The following is a 19,136-nucleotide window of genomic DNA, read 5'->3' on the forward strand; positions in this document are numbered from 1 at the left end:
GTGTGTGTGTAATTCACCACGGCCTGATCACGAGTTGGACTCGCTTTCGCCAGCAGGTACCAAGGTAAAGAGAAGGGGAGGTAGGTTCACACCAGCCGCTCCGCGCAGGGTGTGACGTCACGTGAAATATGGTTGTGGTAGAGTAGATACCGCGGGACAGTAACCACTCCTAGTCAACGGAAAGAATCCGGCCAGAGCGGGGCTCGAACCGCCGCCTGTTTGGCCGTGAAGCCTTGTAGTGCGGCGTTCTAACCGACTGAGCTACCGGAGCGGTGTCAGCTACCGGAGCGGTGTGTGTGTGTGTGTGTGTGTGTGTGTGTGTGTTAATTTATTGTTGTGATAGGTTATTCAGGAAAATAATTCATGATTTACAACGCAGTTACGGAATATTCAGACATACCTGCGCAGGCTGGATGTCTTCTTCATGATCTTGCTGCCGTTGTACAGCGGCCACGGGTCTGCACGGCGGGGACGAATTGTGATTCAGGTAAAGAGATAACTCGGCAGTGTATTTACTTGGTTACACGTTATATCAATGAACATAAATATCATTGTCCTCCTTATGCAACATTGGGTGAGTTCCCACACCAATAAGGGCAAAATATCTCATATCATTTGTGAATAACACTAGCAGAGCGGTATTTAGGGGGGCCCCCTAAATACCGCTCTGCCAATATATCGATCTTGGTACTGAGCATGACGTTAACATGGGGTACTATTACGTTAATATGTGATAACAGTAACTTCACAACGTTGGACCATGCCACAGTTTTTCTGCAAGGAAGAGTTGACAGCCGAATCTATTAATATAATGACTGGTACCAAGTCTGAAGCAGATTCCTATTTTTTTTCAATATAGGAGAGAACATGGGCTGGAGAAAAAAAAAAAAAAACGTTGGTTCTCGAAGTCGGTTCGCAACTATTGATCACATCTAGCCAGTAAACCAGATAATAGACAAAACAAATTAATTCAGTAAACCACTTTGTTTGGCATTCATTAACTAAGTAAAAGCTTTAAATTAAGTGGATACAGATTTTTTTCTGAATGCGTTTCGACAACAGGTCGTTGAAGAAGTTTACTGTAGAGTGCCAGATAATATATACAAAAGCTGAACAACGGACGACTACCACGTTTCATACAGATGCCGAGAAAGTCTCAATACAGAAGGATTTATTTAGGATAATGCCATATCATCTAAACTGTTTACAGCATGAATAGCAGAAATTTTCAAAAAGCTTGACTGGAAGAATTAGGGACTTAAAATAGGAAATGAGTGCCTAAATCATTTTAGATTTGTTGATGAGATTGTTCTTTTTTAGCGATACAAGTGGTGAATGCCGCATATGATATAAGAAATAAACAGGGAAAGTCTACATGTAGGGCTAAAATGAATAAGACCAAAATTATGTTCAACAACTATGCTCGAATCGAACAAATAGTCATCCAAAATAAAACTTTAGAAACAGCATATGAACATGCACACTAAGAGTATAATCTTGCCGAAGGGGTGTCATGCAATGCAATGAGTGTGTGTGTGTGTGTGTGTGTGTGTGTGTGTGTATATATATATATATATATATATATATATATATATATATATATATATATATATATATATATATATATATATATATATATATTCTTTTTTTCTTGTATTATGAAAAATATTATTCATGGATATCGAAAGCAATTCACCGTTTCACACAACACAGTGGAATGGTTGAAGGTTGGTCGAGGAAGGTTGAAGGATTTTGAACTTGCAGCCTCTCTGACCCATGCACCGATCTCGACTCACCGAGCTCGTCTGTATACACTAACATATATATGCCACAGTATTGATGAAAACCCACGTGATCATCATCATCACACACACACACACACACACACACACACACACACTCTCTTATGTAGCCTGCCGTTGCTTGACATAATCCATGGCCATACACGCAAAGATCCGTTTTCTGACTAACAGAGGCCTGAACAAAGGTTGGGAAATACCCCCCCCCCCCTACTCCCGTGATATAATGATAAACGCGGCGAAAATAAAGGGGGGACGGCGCACACGGAGGTGTACATGGTTTATAGGAGCACATTGGCTCTCCAGACCCCCCTCCCCATATGGATACGTGTGTGTGTGTGTGTGTGTGTGTGTATTTACCTATTTGTATTTACCTATTTGTAGTCTACCCGACTCTACCGGGCCTGAGCTAAGCTCTAATAGTCCCGTCTCCATATCTTCATTTATCCAGCCTGTCCCTCATTTTTTGGACACTTCGCCTCCACCATCTGTTCCCGCAAGCTGTTTCATGTATTAATATTTCGATGTGGAAAACTATATTTTTTTATGTCACTCAAATAGGTTCCTTTATTAAGTTTCTTTCCATGTCCTTTCGGTTCTGTGTGTGTGCGCCTGTAGGATTATCCCTCAGGTATGTCCTGTGGTCTAGTGGTCAGCGTGCCTGGCTTCTAATCCGCGGGCCCGGGTTCGAATCCCGGCCCGGGCAGTCGGCGTGCAGCTCACCCAGCTCCCTCTCGGGTTGGTCGATAAATGGGTACCTGGGGAAACCTGGGGAAGGTAAACTGTGGTAACCCGGATGTCACACTGGCCCTGTGTCCCGGGGTAATGGGCTCCCTCCCACCACAGGCTCGATGGCCAATGTTACGGAGATGAGCACCGAGGCTACGCGCTGCTACAGCGTATGCCCCCAACTTTACCTTATGTCCCTCAGGCGGTCTGAGCGTCGTGCGGTCTTTGGGTCGGATGGATATTTCACGACGCCGGGACCGGACGCAGTGTCCTCTCAGCCCCTGCGTTCTCGCAGTTAAAATGAGATCATCTCTGTCCACCTCATCAAATTTATTTACCAACTTATACAGCGTGATCAGACCTCCTCTATCCCATCTTTGTTCCAGTGTCGTCGAGTCCATCTCCTTCAATCTGTGTTCATACGTCATATTTGAGAGTTCTGGGACCATTTTAGTTGCAATTCTCTGTATCCTTTCCGGCTTTCTGATATCCTTCTTTTTGTGAGGCGACCACACAACTGCAGCATATTCAAGCTTTGGTCTTATCATTGTTGTTGTTATTTTCTTCATCTTTTTCTTCATTTCTTTGTCCATAAAATGGAATGATACCCTTATATTTTGCATCATCCTGTAGGTTTTTCCAAACAGCTTGTTTATTTTCCTGGGGATAGTGTGTCTTGCATCATTACTCCCAAATCTTTTTCTTCATGTACCACCTTTGAGTTTTCTTCTCCCATCCTGTATGTTTTCCTTGGTCTTTTTTTTTTTTTTTTTTTACTTTTCCCCATTTCCATCCCATAACTGGCTCCATCTATATATTCTGTCCAGGTCGTTTTGTAGCTCCTCACAATCTTCCTTTGTCCTCACTTTTCTCATTAACCTTGCATCATCTGCAAAAAGGGCTCATATAACTCTTTATATATAGCTACCCTTTGGCATATCGTTTATATATATTATGAACATTATTGGTGCCAGAACTGAGCCTTGGGGGACTCCACTCTTTACTCTCCTCCAATTTGATTTCTCCTCTCTAATCACTGTCCTCATTTCTCTTCCCGTTCAGTAATCCTTCATCCACTCGATAACTTTTCCACCCATTCCTCCTCACTGCTGTAGTTTCCAGATTAACCTTTTGTGCGGAACCTTGTCAAAAGCTTTTTTCAAATCGAGATATACACAATCACTCACTGTCAATCAGCCCACCCTTCTCGCTTCACTTGCACCACGTCTATTGCTCTTGAGTAGAAACATAGTAAGTTAGCGACACACGATTTCCCTTTTCTAAATCCAAACTGTCCTTCATTTATCATGTTTTCCTTTTCTAAATGTTCGACCCATTGGTTTTTTTATTATACTTTCACAAATCTCGCACATTACACTTGTCAAAGAAACTGGTCTATAATTTAATGATTCAGTTTTATCTCCCCTTTTATAAATTGGTACAATGTGTGTGTGTGTGTGTGTGTGTGTGTGTGTGTGTGTGTGTGTGTTTAACGCGCCTCCATCCAGACGGGAGTTACGATGGGAACAATTGGTTAAATTGTTCGCATTGCAATTCATTGGCCCCTGCCGGAACGCCGATGACTGTGGCGCTCTTTTAATATATTACAGATAAATGCTACTGAAAACGTATGAATCATAATACATAGTATATAACATAATATAAGTTGAGTTAGATCTTAGGTCCTATTAGATGTGGGGCGCTGGTGGTACAACGCTCCTGCGTTTCCGCTGATCACTGCGTGGCTGACCCGCTGCCGCAGCCACTCGGTTTCCCGCTTGTCCCCCGTCCTCTCTCGGATGCGCCTGCCAAGGTTCTTGATGAGCTCACTGAAGGCGGGACCAAGGACTCCGGTCGTCTCCACTGTCAGCGACATGAAGTCTATACCGCTGGCCGAGGTCGGCGTAGCGCTGCCGTTTCCGGGACTCAGCGGAGCATGCGGCAGCACCGGCTGTGGTAGCGCAGTCGATGAGGTGGGTGCTGCTGAAGGTGTTCACACAGGTGGCGTCCCACGCCAGCATCTTGCCCTGCCTGAAGGGGTAAATCGTGATGCCGTCGGGGCGGCGTCCATCACCGCGGCGGGGGATCGAGCGTCGCCTCGCCCACCCTACGACACCAAACCTTCGGGCAAATCTCCACGTTGGCTCGCCCCCTTCCCATTCGAAGTACCCCAATGGCAAGGTCCATCGATTTGCTCAACCCACGGACTTGTGGCCGTCCCTTTGGCCTCCTCCACTCGGGATTTTCTCTTACAGGAACAACCATGGCAGAGCAAAATCAATTTTATTTTGTTTGTGAATACCAAATATTAAATTTCTAAAACCTGGAAGTACAAATGTTCTACAAGCGGCAAATAACTTTTCTTGGTAAAAAAAAAAATAGTCTCAGGGAATGTCAGTAAAAGAAAGACAGCTTGGCCATACATGTATGAGATCATCTTCATTGTTGGTGCACTGTGTCCATCAGTCACTTTGTTGCCTCGTTTATTGAAAATGTCCACGGCAATATACTGGATGCGCGGGAATGAATTATTACCCACTCAGAGAAACAATAACGTGCAGGACTGACACCAAAAGTATCTGACGAGCAAGGAGGGTATGCATGCATCGTGAGTGTAACGCTGAATATTTTCGCTGCCTTTCTTAATTTAAATTCCAATGGCTCTTTGAATATTCAAAAGATCGATGCAAGGAAGAAAGAACGTTGGTGGCAGCCAATAGCGTTTCTATCAGCACTGGCCGGCGTGAGGGCTCTAACTTACCTGGAATTCACTGAAATTACATTTGATCGTGACAAAGAGGACTTAAAGAAAGCAGGAGTCTTAATATTAAATCAACGCCGAACAGACTGCGGTCGTTCAGGCTGGTAGCCTACACTTCGGTAGTTTTGCTAGATAGTCGATAAGCTCATAAACATTATAAAGTCAAGCTGCCTGACAAATCAGACCTAAGGTGAAGGAAATCGATTTTAGGGAAGACGTGGACCTGTCATGGTGCAAGAAGACGCTGCTCTCCGGCGATTTCATATCAGTTACTACATACAAGGCTGCAACATAATTTCAGACCAATGGGGAATGTTCATTGTGAGAGTTACCGTAACGTGATGAGCTGGACGAAGTATCAATATCCACAGCTTTGTATGCAAATGCCAGACAAAAGTAGATTATATAAAGCAAATTCCTAAGCAGGTTGAAATTATAAATCGGAGAAAGAAGCGTTACCCTAAACGTGACCATTTTTTAAAGAGTAAAAACAAACCAAAACAAAAAAAACATATTACAATACCTTATTCAGAAAAGTCTGCGCTTCGGGGTTCGCAGTGAACTTAGAATCAGTATTTCGTTCTGCTTCGACTACATACTTACTCCAGCCCCTTGCTATAGGACTAGAATATACAACATCTGCGTACCCATTTATCGACCAGCCGGAATGGGAGGACGAACAGCTGGATGGGCTGCTCATCGACTGCCCAGCCGGGATTCGAACCCAGGCCCGCGGATTCATAGCTAGGCATGTCAGTTACTTCACCACGAGAGAGAGAGAGAGAGAGAGAGAGAGAGAGAGAGAGAGAGAGAGAGAGAGAGAGAGAGAGAGAGAGAGAGAGAGACGCAATTCGAATCTCCCGCCTTGGCAGTAGTAGCATTTTTTCACGAGTTAATTATTTTGTACCCGACATAATCCTCATCACTTTTCAACAAATATAACCTCCCCGCCATTAGTTTCTCGATAAAAACTACACCTTTAACTAAACATCCCAGCTTTAGCATAGAGACATCCATTATTTACTTTATTGTTAAGAAATGTGGTTGTTTACAAGTGACAGGAAGAGCCTCTGATGCTGTCTCAGGTGAACATTATTTCCACCTTTACGCCATTCTCCCTCCCTCAGGTAAGGACGAGGCTAGCCAGGTGCAAATATAGGTTGTGCTGGACGATACAGGTGGGCAGGGACACCATTTATTCGTCTTGTCTAATGAGAAACGCGAGGAAAAGGGCTTTGTAGATTCTGCTTCTTGAAGTCCTGTGTTCTCGGGGACGTTGTTTTTGGCTCGTGGGGTTCTGCTTGTGGGGTTGGCTCGTGGGGTTCTGCTAGTGGGGTTCTGCTAGTGGGTTTGGCTTGTGGGGTTCTGCTTGTGGGGTTCTGCTCATGGGGTTGGCTCGTGGGGTTCTGCTAATGAGGTTCTGCTCGTGGGGCAAAGTCCCCTTGTTAGGTATGTTACTTTTGGTTAGGTTAGTTTAAATTTATTTGACGTGAGGTGTTACCTACAGAAACACGCAATATGGGACAGGATGGGTCAGTGGCGAGGGTGGGTCTGCTACGCTGGCCAGTATTAACAGTAGGGAGCGGGGCGGCGGCTGATGCACCTCAAGCATTGAAAAGCCAACCATTTAGTGATTTCTGGAATATAAAACTATCTCCATAATTAAAATAAAAACCCACTTTAAGGCCTGTGGGAATGATGAAATTTCTTCTTATTTACTTTTCTTATCTCCTCTTTTTCTTGTATCCTTTTCTTATTTACTTTTCTTATTTCCTCTTCCTAATTCCTTTTCTTATTTCCTCTTCCTAATTCCTTTTCTTATTCCCTTTTCTTATTTCCTCTTCCTAATTCCTTTTCTTATTCCCTTTTCTTATTTCCTCTTCCTAATTCCTTTTTTTATTTCCTTTTCTAATTTTCTCTTCCTAATTCCTTTTCATATTTCCTCTTCTTATTTCCTCTTCCTAATTCCTTTTCTTATTTCCTTTTCTTATTTCCTCTTCCTAATTCATTTTCTTATTTCCTTTTCTTATTTCCTCTTCCTATTTCCTTTTCTTATTCCCTTTTCTTATTTCCTTTTCTTATTTCCTTTTCTTATTTCCTCTTCCTATTTCATTTTCTTAATCCCATTTCTTATTTCCTCTTCCTAATTCCTTTTCTCATTTCCTTTTCTTATTTCCTCTTCATAATTCCTTTTCTTATTCCCTTTTCTTATTTCCTTATCTTCATAATTCCTTTTCTTATTCCCTTTTCTTATATCCTTATCTTCATAATTCCTTTTCTTATTCCCTTTTCTTATTTCCTCTTCATAATTCCTTTTCTTATTCCATTTTCTTATTTCCTCTTCCTAATTCCTTTTCTTATTCCATTTTCTTATTTCCTCTTCCTAATTCCTTTTCTTATTCCATTTTCTTATTTCCTCTTCCTAATTCCTTTTCTTATTTCCTTTTCTTATTTCCTCTTCCTAATTCCTTTTCTTATTCCCTTTTCTTATTTCCTCTTCATAATTCCTTTTCTTATTTCCTTTTCTTATTTCCTTTTCCTAATTCCTTTTCTTATTCCCTTTTCTTATTTCCTTATCTTCACAATTCCTTTTCTTATTCCCTTTTCTTATTTCCTCTTCATAATTCCTTTTCTTATTTCCTTTTCTTATTTCCTCTTCCTAATTCCTTTTCTTATTCCCTTTTCTTATTTCCTTATCTTCATAATTCCTTTTCTTATTCCCTTTTCTTATTTCCTCTTCCTAATTCCTTTTCTTATTTCCTTTTCTTATTTCCTCTTCCTAATTCCTTTTCTTATTCCCTTTTCTTATTTCCTTATCTTCATAATTCCTTTTCTTATTCCCTTTTCTTATTTCCTTATCTTCATAATTCCTTTTCTTATTCCCTTTTCTTATTTCCTTATCTTCATAATTCCTTTTCTTATTCCCTTTTCTTATTTCCTTATCTTCACAATTCCTTTCCTATCACTTCAGCTTCAGGACCTGAGGGAATGCTGGATTTTCTTATTATTTCCTTTTCTTATTTGTCTTCTTTTTTCTCACCTACAAACTTCGTGACCTGAGGTTATGCTGGATTTTCTTATTATTTCCATATATTTGCTTTTCTTATTTCCTTTTCTTGTTTTCTTTTCTTTGTATTAACTTTCCCATCACCCACACACTTTGGGGCCTGAGGGAATGATGGATTTTATTTTTATTTCTTTTTCTTATTTTCTTTTCTTATTTCCTTTTTTGTGTTATTTCCTTTCTTTACCTACAAAGTTTGGGGCCTATGGGAATGCTGGGTTTTCTTCTTGTTTTTTTTCCGTATTTCCTTTTCTTATTTCCATTTCTTCTTATTTACTCTCCTCTCACCTACAAACTTAGGGTCCTGTGAGAATTATTGATGCTTTGATGGGAGAAACACTTATAACTGATTTTCAAACAGGTTAGCCTTTGATAATGTATAGTTGAATTGAACATCTCTCCACATAGTTACTACATACAGTTCTCACATAATTGTTGTCTGTGTGTTTTCACGAAATGCTCCGATGACACATGCACCTTCCCTGCCTCATCCCTGTTCGCTCGCTGAAGATTGATTTGAGGGTCAGAGAGACTGAATAACATGGGTCAACAGTTTGTTGTTCCATAATTATTAACTTTTTTTTTTTTTTGCAAATGACTGCTGTTTTAAAATGACCAATCCAGGCTGTGTATTGTTAGATCTAGCTATAATTGATCAATAGACAATTAGTGGGCAGTTAGAAAAAAGTTAAGAGAATGTGATACTATGGGTGATACATTTCACTTTCAACAAATGGGGAGTCATGTTAGTTTTCTGTGCACTAATGAGTCACAGGGCCTTATGCAGCCAATTAGAGACCAATTTTATTTTTTGTGATATGACTGAAGCATTGGAATTAGTCACAGGAGAGCAGCGGCCGAAGCCCAAATGGATTACAAGGAATGTCATGAGAGACTAGCATGGGAGATATACCAGAGAATATCCAGAGGGAGCTGTATCTTCTACTGCAGGACTAGGAACAGTGTCAATGAGAAGTGAAGTACAACTTTGAGCAAAACCTTGTCTGAGAGACCAAGTCAAGCCTCAGAGCCATTTTTGATTACACCAGAAGCAAAGACACCATCAAGGAGGAGGTGATGTCCCTCAGAGGGGAAGGCAGCAGTCACACTACCTCCTTATGGCCTGCTAACTCCAGAAGGAGTTTGAGGTTGTCACCAGAGACAGCAGCCCCCTGGCTCTGTGTGATCAAGGATGAAAAACTCTTCTACTATGATGCCATGGAGGCCAGTGTGGAGAAGGTACCCCAAGAATTAAAAACTTCTTGACCCCTGAACCTAATGGGATGCACCCAATTCTACTGAGTGTGCATCAGCCCAGTGCCACCCGCTCACAATCCTATATCCACTATTGTTTATAATAATGGGAGCAATACTGAGTATAGTTGGTAGTGACCATTATTTTCTTGAAGTTCATAATTGATAAAATGATGGGTCAGTTAAGGTACTACAATAACCTTCAGTAGCACAAAATATCATTAGCTGTAGGATTTCATGAACTAACAGAACAGCTCAAACATGAAAATGAATATGACACAAAGAGAGTTTGCATTCTAGGCAAAAATGAAGCATTGGTATGGCTGCCCAAAAATGTTCTTGTGACATAATGCCAGTGATATCATGGCAGGGCAACAACACTGATGTGGCTGTGTTATATTATCTGACAGTGGGGACGTAGTTAGAAGGTATGAGAACAGGGATAAGTATACAAAAAAGGATGTTGGTGTACTCTTACTATTCCAACCATTAGTGTATATGTCTATCTCAGTTGCATGACTCAATTCAATTAGATTTTAACAAATATGAGAAGCAAGTGATATATCTATCAAGATCATTTGCCTAGATTAAGATGCTCAGCATTGCCTGGTATTACTTCCATGCAGAGTTTGTCATTCAGAGGTATTTTGCCTGCTGACAGTATGATGCAGTGGTTAGCTAGCACTACTGACAGTGGGAATATCACAAAACGGAGTGTAACACAGCTATGAAAAGACTACAGGAATTCAAAGACAAAAGACACTAATTTAAACCATGCACCAAGTTCTAACACTGTTAATATCACTAAATTTACACATGCTAATAGGACTAAGTGTTTACTACTGAATGATGGGGACACAGATTATCCCCAATCTTGATGGGAAAACAAAATCTGTGTCATCAAGTGGTGACGAGCAGTGCATCTCATGCCTACAATGAAATCAATTGGTAAATACCTTTCTTTTTTACAATAAAGGAAGCAACTCAAAGAAAAAAAAGCCTGCTTAGCATTGCTCCTGCAAAGAGAGCAGTAGCCAGAAGAGAGGGCCAGTTTTGGTCGGAGAAGTGACTTAATACTGTACTCCCCTCTTGAAAGAGTTCATGTCCTCCACTCACCAGCTTGTAATGATAACAATGATAAGAATAGTACTGGTGGTAGTAGTAGTGGTGATGGTGTGTTTGATATACTGAATGTGTGCTAACGAGATATTTCATTGTTGCTATAGTAAACAATAAGTTGTGCATTGATTAGCTAGTACACAAAATAATGCCTTTTTTTTTAATAAACTGTATGAAGTGTCTGCTAAGAGTGAAGATAAACACATGGGGAGTATGTATTATGAACCTCAGGAAACATATAATTTCTTAACCCAGTAGCAGCGGGGATCATGTTTCTTAATGGTCCTTCTAAGCGAGAAAGATGAGAAAAAATCATCACTCACACAAACCATTTCATAATATATATCAAAGCATTTCTGATCAGTTTATGTATCATCTATTTTGGGGGGTTTAAATCATGGCACAAATTTGCCCCGTCGCTGCTACATGGTAAAGCCACAAATTTGGCCCGTCGCTGCTACCGGGTTAAGTTGGTAACTCCCTGTACATGGTCCAAGAATTTATGCATCACTGTCATATGTTGATGTAAAAGTAAAAGCTCAAAATTCTGAATTCTCAAGTTGAGATGTGAGGAAGGATGACACCCTTACATGGGAGGTAGTGTGTGACTGACTTCTTGGGGGATTCTCTGGAGTGGGAAGAATTGAGACTCTTGCTTGTATCTGCAAAATGAACATGCAGTGGTGGCTTAGTGGTCAGCATGCGTGTGTGGTGTCCTTGTGGACCCAAGTTTGAATACTGCCCACTTCAATAGTCCTTCATGTTTGAAAAAATAAACAAACACATATGATGATTGATGACATAGAAAAAACACACAAATCGTTGACTCAAGAGGGTCTGAAAAGTAAATATCAAGCAAGGTTAAGGAAGTGAGAAGGAAAATTCAAAATTGATGAATAAATCAGTAATAATTTGCAAGAAAGAGGAAAGTGAGAAAAACAAAATAATCAGAGAAAAAGCAGAAATGAGCATGATCATGATAATCATAAATAAAATAATGGGACTATTATTGCAGAAAAAGAAAGTGACCTACAAAATTTGGTCAGTGTTTTTGATAGTGTCTGTAATCCCCTGGTGGGAGCTCCTAGGAGCAGGCGTTGATGAAATGATGATGATGATGATGACTATCAGAGAAAGAAAGTGAGGAATATTACAGAGTAGGAAACTGTGAATGTGGTAAACACAGGCCTATAAAAGTTATATTCCAAAGCTCAGATATAATGGAAGATGTAATGAAAATTAGAAAATACAAGACGTAATCAATTATAAAAGATGCTTAAGAAGACTGGGAACTCTTAATAGAAAATCATGGAGAATGGGGTATATTCAGTTGCCAACCAGCAGGTTTCATCACTGACTATGTCTTTGGGCCCACGAAGCTTGAACTGTTCTTTCAGTTATCATAAATTACCTGCATTTCTCTAGGACTTGTAACAATTACACTTCAATTCAATAAGTGATACTATTGTTAATAAAAGTGTAATTGATCATTCTCGTTGTTTTATCTGTTGGGAAACGAGAGAAAATAAATGAGTATTGGAAGCTTCTCATTTAAAAATCTTTCTGGCATGAAAGCCCTACAAAATCAAGCAGAATTGGACTTTTTAAAGAGTTATATTTATATTACAATATTTGCTGAGTACCTGCTTAGGTGTATCAGTCTTGCCTTCGACGAAATTCATCATAAAGCAATTTAGGGGGTTTAGCATCTCGACAGAAACTTAGCATCCAGTGTTTGTGTCTCCATGAGGGTGACTGGCTTTTGCTTCTAGTATGTTGCACTCAACCCTCAATTGATTGCTGGTTGCTGTGTGGGGTGGACCAATACCGTGGGTGGATGCCTGCTGCTACCAGGAGGGTGGGCAGGTCAGAGGCGATGATGTTTAAGGCCAGGAGTTGAGGGTCGAGTGTAATACTGTGGGAGCCGAAGTCAGTGACCCCCACAGAGATCAAACAATTGATGCTACGGTTTCTGTCAAGCTGCTACACGCCCTAATGTTTTTGATAAATTTCATCGAAGGCGAGACTGATACACCCAAAGCAAGTAGGCCTACTCAGCAAATATTGCAATATAAACAGAATTTTTTAAAAAGTCCAATTCTGCTTGATTTTGCAGGGCTTTCATGCAAGAAAGTTTTTAATGAAGAGAGCCTTCCAATAGTAATTTATTTTCTCTCATTTACTAATAAATAAAACAATGAGAATGATCAACTACATTTTTATTAACAATAGTATCACTTATTGTATTGAACTGCAATTGTTACAAGTCCCAGAGAAACCAGTAATTTATGATAATTGAAAAATAGTTCAAGTTTTATGGGCACAAAAACATAGCCGGTGGTGGCATCTTGTAAAGATGAATATACCACCCTACTAAGAAGAAAAAAGAAGATTGAATTGAAAAAAAAAGAAATGCATTTTCAGATCAAGCAGAATGGAGAGAATTAGGAGAACAAGGCCAGCCCACGCATGTATGATTAGAGCCTATCAAAATGAGCTCATGGTAGTAAATTATTCTTTTTAATATTTTTTCTACATACTCTTTTGTGGTATAGAATGTAAAATGCAGCTCTCAGCAGACTTTGTATATATCCAAGGAGCAGCAGTAAGGGGAAGACATTCGAGTCAGGCCTTGTGGGAGACTGTAGCGAGGCTGAGAGGATACGTTCAATCATGGCAGGAATCCAGCAGCCCACAGTTGTTAGCAGCATAGTTGTTACCTGATGTAAGGAACAAAATAGTTTATTATAGGGTATTGGTCAACATAACAAAGAGAAATAGACTGACAATTCTCATGATGACATTTTCTCATGCTCAGTTAGAATCATATACTTTATGTATAATTATGGTACATGTATACAACAGACACTTCCTCCTTTGCTCATTGGGGGCTGATGCTTTATATATGTATGTCTACCATGTTGTTGTTTTTTTACATCTTTTCTTTCTGCTTTGGTCTGTCATTCTGTATTTATCACAAAATTAAGATTTAAGCAAATAGCCTACATGAATTTAAATATAATGCTAAAAAAAAAGAAGCTCTTGGAATTGGGGGAGGAGCACAGTGAAGGCTGCTGGAAACTTTTTTGTGCTCTGTAGAGCATAATGGCTCCTAATCATCGTCATCATCATCTTCAGCCATTACTAGTACAGTGAAAGACAAGGCCTCTCCCAGTGTTATTCACCACTCTCTGGTGTTAGTGTTTGTACTCTATCCTACTCCAGCAAATGCTTTAATTTCATCTCTCTACATGGTTCTCTTTTTGATCTGACATCAACAATTTTGGGGTTGCCACTGTTACTTAAATTATCCATCTGTTTTCAGTTTTATGCATGATATGACCTACCCAAGTCCATTTTTTTTTTTTAATATAGTCATTGAAATATCTTCAACATTTGTCTGTTCTCTAATCTGTGATGCTCACTTTCTATCTCTCCATATTATATACTCAGCATTTTTCTCTCCATTCCTTGTTGTGTGCTTCTTAACTTTCCCTCAAAATATTTTGTGAGGTGCCAAGTTTCTGAACAGTAGGTTAGAAGTGGCAAGATATATAGATTGTACACTTTTCTCATAGGAAGAACGGCAGGTTGCCATTCGTAATATTATTATATTTACCAAAAGTGCTCCATTCAATTCCTATTCTTCTCTGCTTTCTTTTTCGTGGGCTGGGTTTGCACTAATTGTTTGTCGTATATTAGTGTTGCCAGCTGCAACAAAAGATGAGGTAGAGAAAATGGTCAGAGTGAAAGCAGGCAATGGAAAGTAGAAAATTGAAGGTGAACATGGACATAACAAAGATGATAGGCACTGGCAAGAAAATGACAGATAACCTTCAAGTAAGAAGGTACCCATATGTAGTATTTGTGAAAGGTATGTTGAAGTCTACTCAATTCTGTGTGCTGTGTGTGACCAGTTGTGGTGCTATGACCCTCCTCATGGGCTAGCCTCCCATAACTCACTGCGAGTGGGGTACCTCTTTGGCCGACTGGTTAATTAAGGAGTGGCTTTCCCATCTCGCTGGTCACGGGTTCAATCCCTGGCACAGCAAATCCTTTCCTTGTCTCAATTAATTTCTCGTGTGTTTTGTTACATGCAGAGGTTTTGTGGAAGTATAGTGGAGTGGGATTTTGGGCAATACACAGTGATGTTCCAAGAGATGCTCTAGACACAGAAACCTAAATCGAGTGGTGAACTTTGACTGTTATCATAAAAAGTAGAGGGGAGGTCGTGAAGGATCAGGAAGAGATCCTTGAAGTGGATGAAGGTGTGATCAGAGAAGTGAAACAGTTCTGCTACCTCAGAGATATGTTGGACAGCAAGGACGAAGTGGAGAGATCAGTACAGACAAGGCTGGTGCCAACGTGGAAGAAGTGGAGAGAGACAGCTGGCCTGTTAGCAAATAAGGCTATTTCAATGAAAAATAGAGGCAAGGTATATGAAGCATGCATAACATAACTGTTGTTGTATGGAGCTTTGATTACGAACCTAGAAGATGTTCTGACAAGCTGTGACAGGAGAATGTTCAGATACTGGAGCGGTATCAAGTAGAGAATTCGAGTATTGAGCAAATAAGTGGGGCAAAGGTGTGGAGTTGGAGTACTGAGCAGTATACTGTACGGTATTAAAAAGCGAGAAGGTTGCAGTGGTTTGGTCATGTAAGGAAAAGGGAGGATATGATCAGTTATTGTTATTTGGTTGTTAAGGATTATCACTCTTCTTTGCTCTCTCTCTCTCTCTCTCTCTCTCTCTCTCTCTCTCTCTCTCTCTCTCTCTCTCTCTCTCTCTCTCTCTCTCTCTCTCTCCTATCCTCTCTCTCTCTCTCTCTCTCTCTCTCTCTCTCTCTCTCTCTCTCTCTCTCTCTCTCTCTCTCTCTCTCTCTCTCTCTCTCTCTCTCTCTCTCTCTCTCTCTCTCTCTCTCTCTCTCTCTGTCTGGTCTGTCTGTCTGTCTGTCTGTCTCTCTCTCTCTCTCTCTCTCTCTCTCTCTCTCTCTCTCTCTCTCTCTCTCTCTCTCTCTCTCTCTCTCTCTCTCTCTCTCTCTCTCTCTCTCTCTCTCTCTCTCTCTCTCTCTCTCTCTCTCTCTCTCTCTCTTTTTTCTCCTAAGTACAGGAAATGGATAAATATGACAACACATAGTTTTAGAATCTTGTTTTACCATACTGACTTCTGTACCAACCTTATATCGGACTTTCCTGGGGAGTGAAGAAGCAGGGTGTGAATCAATGGTGGCTGTTGGTTGCAGATGCAGGCAGGAACGAATGGTATCGCTCAACACGAGCCCAGCACCAGCCAAGAGGGGCACTACTGCCAACACCACCACTGGGATGACCGTCCACAGAATGAGCTGAAAATTATTGTTTGCTATTGGCTTTGATTATAACATTTTTTAACATGAAAATTCGCGTGTGTAATTGTAAATGATATTGTTAGGATGTACATAGAAATACAGAGTTTTATTATGTTTAACAAAGATAATTACCTGGGTGTCACATGTCATAATGGCAGCATGATGTGCTTGGTCTTTGTTGCCAGTGCTGTCAGTCATGTTTCTCGTTGCATTTTTATCCAAATTTGTGGAAAATTCTGAATTCAGTGTTGCATTTTGTTGTAAAGAAGAGTGGAAATTTCGTTGAGGTACTGATACTGATAAAGGAGCTTTCCTTATTGACTCTGTAGTGAACCCAAATGTGTCCTTGACATTGGACACTGTATTTGCTGAAGTCAACTTATTGTTGTTTTTAACTAGAGAGTCCAAGGGATTTGATGCTGGAATATTTGAATACACTTGGCCATCTATATTTTCCAGTGAGTTTTTAATTTTTGTTGTTTCTCTTATTGAAAATATTTTTTCTGTATTTTGAGTAACATTAAATGTAGTTGAATTGTAATCATTTGAATTATTTTTGTTAAGGTTGAAGATGCGCTTCTGTTCTTTTTCTGAAATACCAAGTACTGTGTGGAACTTTTTAATGGCTATTTTGCTTTGGTTTGTCATTCCATTATTTAAGGAAACACCACGGAACCTCTGGAGTTCTTCGTGAGAAATATTTCCACGGACAATCCCGTAGATAAGACCAATGATAACACTTTCACGGTAATCACTGGACCAGTCTTCATTGCTGTTGTATTGCCAGAGTTTGTCCACTAGATTTTTGCTGCTGCGAGTTTCGGGTTTCACTGTATAAGAGGAGTTGCCATGAGCCAGCCTCACGTGAAAACCCTGAGTGCCACTCCACAATATCAGTGTAAAAACAAGTGCAATGAGCCAGGCAACTCCTGTCCAAATCACGGAGATAATTTTCTGAAAAGGCTGCTGGCCATAAAAATTTTCATTTGAATCCTGCAAATGCTTAACAAAGATACCATAAATAGTAAAATGGCTGATTACCACTGGAACAATCATCAGTGTTTGAATAAGCATATATCTGGTACAAGAATTATAATAATTCTGACTATTCAGGCTGAGGCAACCATCACATATCAGCCCAAGGCCAGAAAGGATTGCCACAATTGTATCACTGACCTCATAAATATTCAGAGCCAAGAATGATCTTGGAAATGTTTTCAACAGGAGGAAAGCAGGTAATGCATTAATTGTAAACACAAGTCCACCTGTAGAGATGTATAGTATTGCAACTATGATGCCAGGCATGATATTTTCCACTCGTAATTCCTCAGGGATCAGTAGCACTTGTATTTCACAGGTATTAATAGATATAATTTTTTAATATGAAAATTATGCTCAGCTAAGTCCCATTGGTCCTTTTCCCATCTGCTAAGGCTTAGTTCTGGCAGCTGTTCTGTGTAGGAAGTCTTGCCAGTCATATGCTAAGTACCCACATGTGAGTCAATACCACCACCACCACACCCACTTATTGATTGGTGGCACATGGGGGTCAGATCAGAGGAGTGTGGAAGAGATGTGACTTGCAATGAGTGTAAAAGCACTTTGTCAGGATTTTTTTTTACCACTGAAGAAGCAAGTACTGTATTAGATTTTAAACTTTCATAATGGCTCATTTTTCTATGTATTTCCCATCCTCCTCAGTAAATGAGAGCAAAAATGTTTATAAATGTCTCTTATCTTTTCAGATGCTTTGATCCTGCACAGCTTTAGGCTGGACCCCTGATCCTGGCTTAAAAGGTTTGGCAACCTTTTTTATTTCTGAAAAAAATAAGGCATCTCCTAATTGATTGCATTCCTGGTGTGTACTTTTTTTTTCTAAACTGCATGGCATGATAATCGCAGGATTTTTTTTTCACGTGAGTGAAGAGAAGAGTGAAGTAATGTAACATTAATTAGTACAATACTACTTTGTGTTGTAATGTGGCTTCTTTTAAATTCATCCTAGAGATGCTAATCATATTTTCAGAAAAATACATGAACTATATTGAACAGTAAGGACTTATCTGTGTTGCAGAAAGAGAAGCATCATGAAAGCTTCACTCCGGCGGTGCTCAGACCCTTTACATTGCCAACACCTGTGGGATGCCATCACCACTATCCGCAACCACAAGCAGTTGCCCTCATTTGACAGGATCCGTCGGTACATGAGTAGAATGCACAACATGGAATCAGGTAAGAAGATGTATATACTGTATGAATAATATCTTAACCGTGAATTGAAACTTCAGCCTGAGACATCAAATCCCATAATATTTGCTCATTAATATGTCTTTTGTGTTAAGAAGCAAGGACATTATTAAGCACTAAAGCTCCATGAATTGACCAGTTTACATTGAAACTGGTATGGCTATTAGTTACATTTTTTTTAGAATACATTTTTTTTTCTCCTTGCAAGTTTGGTTTATGAATGTTTACGTAGGTGTTCCAATTTTATATAGGTAATAGGAAACAATAGTCATCCATTATTGTGTATATTAAATTAAGTCTTTTGCCTGTCAGTTGCAGAGCTGAAAAAATATATAATATTATTACTTAAATCAAAGAATTGCTACTTTATCAAAATGTTACTCAGGTGGCAGTAAAAGTACCTGCTGTACTTTAGGTAAATCAAACATTATCACTTTCATTCAGTAGTTAAGTGCTAAAAGTAATTGAAATTATTGAATTCAAAGGATATGAGACTTTTACTGTGAATGAACATCTCAAGGGGAAATAATAGAATAGAATAAAAACCTCATCAAAATTAACTTGGGTAATGCAACTGCATAATAATGGAAACTTTTTGTCGAGATCTCCAATTTTATTACAAGATAAGCAGTAAAATGTAGGTACTATATATTCACATGTAAACGTTTTTTTATAATTAAGGACAAATGTATGGGATTGATTTTTAAAAGAATCTTACTCTTTTGGGGGCTGAAGTATATTTCTAAGTATGACGTATCAAAGCCTTGGTAGATCAGATGACCTTTAGATCAGTGAAGAACAAATGCTAAATATCT

The 19,136-nt window shown here is 39.7% G+C and overlaps 2 protein-coding genes across 3 annotated transcripts in view; one reads left to right on the plus strand and one right to left on the minus strand.

Moving 5' to 3' along the window:
* The first annotated feature begins 6,332 nt into the window (after window positions 1-6,332).
* LOC127006231 (zinc finger MYND domain-containing protein 11-like) overlaps window positions 6,333-19,136 on the plus strand; it is a 26,868-nt gene continuing 14,064 nt past the window's right edge. For both annotated transcript variants that reach the window (XM_050875850.1, XM_050875858.1), the window contains exons 1-4: window positions 6,333-6,416; window positions 15,970-16,532; window positions 17,820-17,871; window positions 18,149-18,306. In XM_050875850.1, coding sequence (XP_050731807.1) covers window positions 18,162-18,306 — 145 coding nt within the window. In that variant the 5' untranslated portion in view covers window positions 6,333-6,416; window positions 15,970-16,532; window positions 17,820-17,871; window positions 18,149-18,161. The remainder of the gene's footprint in view (window positions 6,417-15,969; window positions 16,533-17,819; window positions 17,872-18,148; window positions 18,307-19,136) is intronic.
* On the minus strand, window positions 16,203-17,816 carry LOC127003297 (uncharacterized). Its single transcript, XM_050869772.1, has 2 exons — window positions 16,397-17,816; window positions 16,203-16,206 (listed from the first exon to the last, which is right to left on the minus strand). The coding sequence occupies exons 1-2, from the start codon at window positions 17,377-17,379 to the stop codon at window positions 16,203-16,205; spliced, it is 987 nt and encodes a 328-aa protein (XP_050725729.1). The 5' UTR covers window positions 17,380-17,816.

This window comes from Eriocheir sinensis, chromosome 3 (assembly GCF_024679095.1).
Source record: "Eriocheir sinensis breed Jianghai 21 chromosome 3, ASM2467909v1, whole genome shotgun sequence".
NCBI lineage: Eukaryota > Metazoa > Arthropoda > Malacostraca > Decapoda > Varunidae > Eriocheir > Eriocheir sinensis.

Coding starts and splice junctions, on each gene's coding strand:
- LOC127003297 (XM_050869772.1), bottom strand. CDS start 17,379: ATGCCTGGCATCATAGTTGCAATACTATACATCTCTACAGGTGGACTT.